Source organism: Populus nigra, chromosome 3 (assembly GCF_951802175.1).
Source record: "Populus nigra chromosome 3, ddPopNigr1.1, whole genome shotgun sequence".
Lineage (NCBI taxonomy): Eukaryota > Viridiplantae > Streptophyta > Magnoliopsida > Malpighiales > Salicaceae > Populus > Populus nigra.
This window is the reverse complement of record NC_084854.1, coordinates 6,704,960-6,714,121: the sequence shown is the minus strand read 5'-3', so window position 1 is coordinate 6,714,121 and position 9,162 is coordinate 6,704,960. Positions and strand designations below refer to the sequence as shown.

General features: G+C 32.6%; 1 protein-coding gene across 2 annotated transcripts; it reads left to right on the top strand.

Annotated features, from left to right (window-relative positions):
* The first annotated feature begins 4,070 nt into the window (after positions 1–4,070).
* Positions 4,071–7,869, top strand: LOC133689881 (myosin-binding protein 7-like). 2 transcript variants are annotated; one of them, XM_062109972.1, is made up of 4 exons: positions 4,071–4,466; positions 4,683–6,272; positions 6,893–6,939; positions 7,417–7,869. In XM_062109972.1, the coding sequence occupies exons 2-4, from the start codon at positions 4,845–4,847 to the stop codon at positions 7,517–7,519; spliced, it is 1,578 nt and encodes a 525-aa protein (XP_061965956.1). In that variant the 5' UTR covers positions 4,071–4,466; positions 4,683–4,844; the 3' UTR covers positions 7,520–7,869. The 2 variants fall into 2 exon arrangements, with proteins under 2 accessions (XP_061965956.1, XP_061965955.1); XM_062109971.1 differs by having other exon boundaries at positions 4,675–6,272.
* The last annotated feature ends 1,293 nt before the right edge of the window (positions 7,870–9,162 follow it).

Genomic DNA, 9,162 nt, shown 5'->3' with positions numbered 1-9,162 from the left:
ATGCTTCAATGACCCAAGAAATCGTAAGCCAAGTGCTCCATACTCTCGTGGAAAAAAAAAAAAACAAAAAAGCTTGGAGTTTTATCATAAAGCTATGCTTGTTACTGGAAACAGTAATTTTTGAGAAATTATTTTTTAAAACTTGTCTGTATTTATTTGTTATTAAAAAAGATGGTTAATAAAAAGTACTTTCTAGTCAACAGAAAATACTTTTTAGTCAAAGAAAAATTTAACTTGGTTTCCAGAAAAATGTTTTTTTTTTTGCTGTGTTTGTTTTTCGAAAAGTAGTTTCTGAGAAATCACTTTCCAAACTTTCATGTGTTTATTTGCCATTAGAAAAGTTGGTCAACAAAAAACATTTTCCAGTCAAAGAAAATTTTGGCTTGGTTTTCAGAAAAGTGTTTTCCTGGAAAATTTGGAGGGAAAACACTTTCCGGAAGTTGTGAAAAATTTAGAAATATCATTATTTGCTGATTACATCAAATTTGATCATCAAATTAACTTTTGATTGCTATATATATTTTGTTTTGAATATTTATTTTTTAATTTTATCTCTTAAAATTTAATTTTTATATCAACTTTGGTCTTTATTTTTATAATTGTTATTTGCTTTTTTCTTATCATTTTTTTATTGAAATTTTTTATCTATCAAATTTGATCTTCATTCTTTCGATTGTCACTTATTTTATTTGAAATAATTTATGTAATGTTAATAATTATTATTTTAATTTCTTCATCTTTTAATTTCTTTATTTTTTATTTGATCTATATTATTTTGATTATTATTTATTTTATCTGAGATAATTTATGAAATTTTTTTTTCAATTTCATTCTCATTCAACTTTTTAATTTGTAAGATTTGTTCCTCATTATTTTAATAAACTTGAAAAAATTAAAATATTAATAAGTTATTTTTTAGCTCATTTTCTATAATATAACCAAATACTGGAAAATATTTTCCAACTTATTTTTCATTACACTACCAAACATCGAAAAATACTTTCCTGAAATTCATTTTCCAAAAAAAACAACTTTTCATTAAAGAAACAGGCTAAGAATGAGGCAACACAATGATACTGTATGAATGTATTTATTATATATACCCTTCAAACTAGCTGTAAATCCTTTATAAGTTGGAAATTGAAGTTCAAAATTCAAATTCAATGAGTAACTACTTACATTTATTAGAAATTAAGAGTTAGGTATACAAAAATAGATATTATAGAGATAAAATAAAATAAAAAATTATTTAAACCAGGTAAGAACATGTTCATTATATACTTTTAATAATAACGAGTTTATTTTTCTCTTTTATTATTTATTTTTTTAAGTGAAAACAGATAATAATTAATCATACTTATTCACTGAATATTATAAAATCTTCCAAGTAGCAGAATTAAATTAATCTAAAAGTAGCAGTAATATAAAATAAAATCCAAATTCGACAAGAAAAATTGAAGTCAACTATGGAGGGAGTAATTGCCCTCCAATATTGGAGATCCTGCATTGATTCTGAATATTACAGCAGGCCATCTCCATCCTCCAAGTTACGGAAAACGTTACTCTCCTCTTAATTCACAATATTTGAAATTTAATATTTTTCTCAATTATCATTGTAAAGTTTTCCAATAGAAATTAAATATATAAAAGTTATCCCAAAATTATGATTATTATTATTATTATTATTATACATTATCATACATGAAGTTAAAACTTGTGGTATTTTTACTGTTCACAAAAACATGGTTCACCATCTCAATTTTATTTTAGATTACAGTAGTAAATATTTTAAAAAATTTCAATTTAATCCTTAAATATTTTTTTTGCATAATTGAGCCATTTTGAAACCAAATTAGAGCCCAATTGCATGTTTTTTTAAGAGAGGGTTAAATTGAAAGAAAGTGAATTAAAGTGAAAAAAATGGGTAACATGGGTGGTGGATTGAAAATTTCTGTCAAAAATTCATTTGAGTTTTAGTTATTAGATAACCAATCTCTTGAATGTTACAAAATTTAATTTGGTACCAAACTTTATTTTACTCATTTTCAATCCTTTTATAGTTGGAGGAGAGATAGGTTGTCGGATTCTGGTTTAAAGAGAGAAAGTATCAATTGGTGAGGAATGTGGCCACCAAAACAATCGTTTTTTATAGCAAATGGTTTCATATGATAAGAGGAGTTAAGATTATGTATTTTTTTTAACCTTGAAAACACCTAAAAAGTCAAATATGAGCTTGGGAAGTTTTTTTTTGCTTCGGGTGGATTTCGGGTTTTAGGACGGTTTTTTATATTTTTGTGGCCATAAGTTGGTTTAACAAGGTTTTTAGAGTGTTTTCTTATGTGTTTTGGGCTAAAAATAAGTTGAAATGAGTCTTTTGGTTAAAAAAAGAAGAAGAAGAGCAAAAGACCCTATTTTTCCAAGCACCATAGTGGTTGGATTATCGGAAACGATGTGTTAAATTTTTTTTAATGCATAGAGCCCATTAAACATAGGCCCGCGCGGGGCCTGTTGCTTGATTGGGCCAGGTGCTAGGCTTAGCCTGATTTTTTTTATATATTTATTTTATAAGCCCACGATAACGCGCGAGCATTCCATCTCGTATGTGTGTGTGTGTGTGTATATATATATATCATACTCTAATATATATATATATTAGAGTATGATACTCCTTTTCATATTAACTAGTCTCTTTACTTTTTATTTTGTTCTCCAAAGATTTCTTTGTTTAAAAACCATTAGTCCATACTCTTTCGTGGCATCTTTTTATATGTTTGTTTTTAATTTTCTTATTTCTTTGCATAATTCCATAAATAAAAGTATTACTTTAGAGAAAAATGTCATGCAGGTACATATAAATTAACAACTTTATGATAAAAGGATCTTTACAAAATAAAATAAAAAATTGAGGGACTAGATCAACATGAAAAAGAATAGAAGGCTCCCATTAAAAAATTAAAAAAGTACAAGAACCAGATTTGAGTATAACCCTTTAAATTTTCACAATCTTACAAATGATTGTTTTCTTTTTTTGAAAAAAAAATTAGCACAGTAGATTAAAAATTTGATGAAATATCACTGCTTGAACAAGATTTGGTAAAATAATGCACTTTAGTATTGTCTAAAGCGCAACATTTAATAAATATAATATTTATGAAGAGTAACAAAATAGATGTTGGCTATTGTCTAACTGTTTTTTCTGAAATATCTAGTTGTTTCTTAAAATAGTTTGCTAATAAATATCGCGATTTTAAAGCACAACATTATTATAATATCACGTTTTAGAACTACAATAAAATTATAATTAATATCAGGGTTCATAATTGTGATATTTAGATAAATATCGCGGTTCACAAATGCGATATTATTGAAATGTTGCAAACCATGATATCCTTAAACTGTATTATTTTATAGAATTTTTTATTTTATTTTATGTTACTTTACCATTTTTTTCCGATGCTAATTACACAATATTTCCACAAGTAAGCTAACTTCTAAACTTTAAAACAAGCCTGGCAGCCTAGCTCAGCGCATAGTTAAGCTAATACAAAAACCTTAATAGATTAAGCGTAACTGAACTCAAGCTCTGCTAGTTTATAAAATAAATATCATTACAAAACAACTACTTAAAGTGATTTAATCATCAATCAATGAAATGAATTCAGCAACCTTACGTGTCTATCCTTTGTACAGTAATATCCGTCTTTGTTTTTATGTTTTAAAAACATTCTTTAAAAAAATTGAATTTTTTTTTATATTTCAAATTAATGTAAAAATTAATTTTAAAAAAATAAAAAAATTATATTTTAATACATTTCCAAACAAAATATATTTTAAAAAATAATTATCACCGCATTTATGAACATGCAAATTTAGCCAATCTCATCACTCTCTTTCTATTTCGGTAATCCAAAACAAGAAAACGTTTTTTTTTTAAATTAAATTACGAATATTTTTTAATAATTTTAATATACTAATATTGAAAATAAAAAAAATAATATTAATATATATTTAAATAAGAAATCTTAATCTAATCAGCGACCATAAAATCCATCTCATCAGACTCTCCCTCGCAGACACTTTTCTGCTCCCCAAAATAAATTCTCCCTCTCCGTCTCAGCGTCTTTGCACGGAAATCGAGAGCGAATAAAAACAAACCAGGCAGGAGGCTATAATAGGATTAAAAACAAAAACATATAAGGGGTTTCCGTTTCACCCCCTTTCCCACTCTTTCTCTCCCTCTTTCAATTTCTTTCCCTCCAAACGCCATTTCTCCGTTTTCTTTCTTCTTCTTTTTTTTTATCCGTTAAAGTTTTATTCGAATTCTCTTTCTTTTCCGGCTCCGGTGATCTCATTATTTTCCTGCTACTTCCACGGAATATTGGTTCTTCCCGGGAAAACTGGTTTTTCCCGGGAACATTTCGCCTCAATTTCCTCCTCTTCTCCGCATCGGATTTTTCAAAGCCCAGGTGACACCCATACACAATCCCTCACTCTCGCGCGTGTGATTCTGTTTTTTTTAATTAAAAAAAGAATGATAATTTGTTATTCTTTTGGAGCTTCAAATATAGATTTAAGCTGGAAAATCTTCAAATTACAGAAAAATGAGTGGTTTTGTGATTGTTTGGAGTGTTAGTTTTTTTTTTGTGATCTTTGTGTTATTTTTGTCATTTTAAGGAATTTAGGGGCGATTGAGGAACGAAAGGAATTGCTAACTGAAAAGATCTGTAGATTCGATAGAGAGGAGAAATTGAGAGTTTCAAAGGAAAAGGCTCTCACTTTGATTTTTATGTGAATTTGGGATTGTTTTTGCGTGAAAGTATTTGATTTTGAATGATACTTGGTCTATGGATTTGCAAGTACTTTCTGCCCAGGCTTCACCATCGAGGGATTTGGTGAAGTGTTGTATTTGTGGCTGCAGTTGTTCTTTAATTGCCGGTTCATCTTCAGAGTCTTGGATCAGGTCTGTCAAAAGAAAATACGATGAGTTTGAGGAGGGAAATCGGTTTTTTATACCCGGGTTTGATTTCTTCTCGAATCCACGAATACAAATTGAGAATGAATGTTCTGCGCTACGTGAGATGGTTTCTAGCCAACAGCACACTATGCAGGATTTGTACACGGAATTGGAAGAGGAAAGGAACGCTGCTTCTTCAGCTGCAAATGAAGCCATGTCAATGATACTGAGGTTGCAGAGGGAGAAGGCGGAGATCCAAATGGAGGCAAGGCAATTTAAACGTTTTGCCGAGGAGAAGATGGGGCATGATCAGCAGGAGTTTTTGGCTTTAGAGGATGTTTTGTATAAGAGAGAGCAGGCTATTCAATCATTTACTTGTGAAATTCAGGCTTATAAGCATAGGATGATGAGTTATGGCCTTACAGAGGCAGAGGCAGTGGGTGAGAGGGGTGGGTTTAGCCGCAACACAAGCATGAATGAAAATTTGGATGCTGGCCAATTCGAGTTTCCACCTTATGATTACCCACCCCTGAAATGCAATTTGAATGATAATCCAAATCCTTTGGAGGGTGAAGATGACATTGTGAATGTTGAGAAATATGCATTTGGCGAGACCCCTCATGGTCGTGAGAATTTGAAGAATTTAGAATATAGGATCTATCAGATGGAGAGAAGTCCTCGTAGCATTCAACAAGATGGTGCTTTTTCTGGTACAAAGAATATTCTCGAGAAGGTGGTTGTTGACCACTCTCCTAGGAGGTCAAGGCACAGCAGAAGATTCTCCGGAGATAGTTCAAGTTCATTGATTGGGATGTCTAGAGAATTGGGTCCAGATTTTGCCACTGAATCTCCAAGATCCAAGTTAAGCAATAGCTTTAAGAAAACGGACTGTGCTTCACAAGCGGAAGATTACACAAATTCGAGAAAGAGGGATAATGAAGCAGACTTTGGAGATGACATGAGTGACAGAGTTTACACCATTGATTCTATACATAACGGGGTCTCACAGAATGGTGTTATAGAACCAAAAGCTGGAATTGGGATTTATGAAGAGCATCTCTCAACTCCAAGAGAGACATTGACACGGCCTGATATTAGTGATCCTGATATAAAAAAGCTCTACTTGAGACTTCAGTCACTTGAGGCTGACAGGGAATCTATGAGGCAAGCACTTATTTCAATGCGAACTGATAAAGCACAAATGGTATTGTTGAAAGAAATAGCTCAACATCTATGCAAGGAAATGTCTCCAGAAAGAAAAATGCCTGCGAGGAAGCCATTTCTTCTTGGAAGCTTTTCCTTCACGTCAATCTTTAAGGTAATTCTTTATGCTTTGTGTAAATGAATGCGCTTTCCTGTATAATAAAGATTTCCATTCACTTGAGTTTTTGGGTATCCAATATATATCATCAAAACTGCTGTTCCATAATCATTTTGGTGATTGTTATTGCATTATAGTGTTTGTATTAGTTATTCTTTTGGCCTATGCTTAACTTCAAGCTCTCCTTGACCTGTACTTCCCCCCTCCTACCTTCATTTTTCACTTAAATCTTTCATTCTTCATTATTTTGGTATGGCTGAACTAGAGTTAGATAGAAACTTTGAATTTGCATAAACCGAACTGCATTATAGGAGTCTGTCCATTGGAATCTGAGTTATGATGTAAATGTGAGTACTTGAACGTATAGGAAATAAAATTATTGAAGTATGTTTGTGATGTTTTCTTTCTTTTCTTGGATTTTCATCTTCTTTTCATCCTTGATTCTCTTGATTTCCACCAGTCAGAAGCACTTAGCTGCTCCCTCATTTAAATTGTTGGACGCAGCATTATGACTACCAGGCTTTGTGTTTTGACTTTCCACTTTATTTTAACATCATTCTGCATGTTATTTGTTGCACTAGCACTAAAAACTCTTGTCTTTCATTTTGTTTGTTCAGTGGGTTGTGTCCATCGTTTTATGGAGAAAGAAAGCTCAGCGAAGCAAGTAAGTATATTGGTATAAATATTGACATAATTTAGTTTCTGTTTCAGTGCTCCCATTCAATTGCATATATAGAACTATTTGAAGTAAATACAAATTAGGAGTGAAAAACTCCACTGGGTTTATTGTTTTTGTATTTTTACCAGACCAAAAATGAACCAGGGGAGAATTTCTCCAAATTTGAAGGAAGAAAGGGAAAATCTTTATAGTTTTTAAAGGAATCACTTGGGAATTGGAGAAAGAGGGAAACGAATTTAAGGAAGGAGAAATAGTTCTGACATGCCCTGTTTCGAACTCTGTGATTCACCTACTCTTTTACAGATGCAAATGCATGTGTTTACAGTGTTCTTGAACTGTATCTTTCTCATTCGCTTCAGTTTGAGAAATGACATAGAAGATTCTTATTCTTGACGTTGATGGCATTATTTGTAGTTTCAATCTGGCATTGATGTTTAATCTCATCAAATTTTGTAATGGCAGGTACTTGTTTGGACTTTCAGCCGCTGATGTTGGCTTGCTAATTCTTCTAGACAAAGGCTCCCGCACAAGGCAATGGAGATGTCTCATGAGCACACAAGTGTGAAACCATCAGTCAAATTCCCAGTATCTATTTGAAGCCAATGCTCATATTGTGAACATGAAATGGATTTTGACCACATTGTTACCCTGATTTGTCGTGTTCTTTTAATAGAATCCTTCTGCAAATTTCAGTGTTTCGTGCAGCGTTCTTTGATTTCATTTTATCTGGATTGAATATATCTTGCTGGGTGATTAGTGAAGCATGGATTTAGTGTGGGCATGCCTGCCTGTGTAGTTTGTTGAAATTTAGCTTCAGGTGAGGTATCCTGTCCTCTTCTGCTACTGTATATTTCATAATTCAGATTCCTGTACAAGTTTTCTCATTTAAATGCGCAGTGGCTATTCTTTTTGTCATTTGAGATGCGGGGTGCATCCTGATGATTTATTTCTATATTTTAATGCTGTTAATAATTGGTTGCTGCTGTAAATAGCGGGCTATCTGTTTGCAAAGTCAGCTTTCCGACAAAAATTATTATCCCATGATTTCAAGGTACTTTTGACAGCTACTCAGTTATTAAAAGCTGTAAGCTTTGGTTTATACATTTATCAAAACGATTTAAAAACAAAAACAAAAATCAATTTTTTTCAGCCTAAGGACTCCAATCCAGCTAATGCTCAGTTATAGAATGCTGAAAATAGCCAATCCAGCTAATGCTCAGTTATAGAAAGCTGAAAATAGGGTGCTCCGAAAATAGGAAATGTTGGTCAGCCTGTTATTTTGGTACATGTTACTCTTTTCTCGTTGTCCTGGTCCTTCACCTTACAAAAAAAAATGAAAATGGTTTCGGATTTTTGGATTTCCTTCTTTGACCACGAGACGAGACTTTCAATTCCTGTGTGCCTGAGCTTGAGGAGAGCACGTAGTTTAGTGTTGAAGCTCTACTTTGAAGACATAATCTACCCTAGAAAAAATAGGTCAAGGGCAATCCACTTGTGAAAGGGGATTGTTGTCTATTTTGAACAGTTCATCTTGTCTTATGATGGGCAATGAAGATTTCTTTGTACCATGATTAGGCCGCCTTACAGTTGGATTGCTGCTAAATCTGGTGCTTATATATCCATCGAATGCTTTTTTTTTTCTCTTACAAGTGCAAGACGCAAATCTTGTGCACTCCCAGTTGCCTTGACGAGTCTCTAGATTACTTTTATTAGTTTAATGGTGTTAAGGATCTTTTGGCCAAGCAGCTCTCAGGGGATCCTCATGCATAAACATCACGTATATCTTATGATACCGAGTGATTGATTGATTGGACAATACTACAATGTGAATGTTTTGGCATTTGGTAAAATTTGTCAGCTTTTGGGATCTTTCCCTGTCCCAACCAGCGGAAAACAATGAAAGAATGGATGAAACTTCGATTGCAAGTACTGGTTCACAATCATTTTCCCAATTGGCTGGTGGAAAGAGGATATCCAAAGCAAACTGGTCGCACATATTGTATTTATGTATGTACTCAGGACTCAGCTACACCCTCCACCAGCACGAAAAGGACCCCTACCACGATGAGAATTGTAGCTATTGTTATGGGAACCAGAAGACTGTTTATGAGAAGAAGAATATTGACGTTGTGCAACGAAGACCGTGGGAGGTTGAGCTGGAGTTGGCAGTAACAGAATTGCCCATGGATTGAAGGAACTCTTATAAAG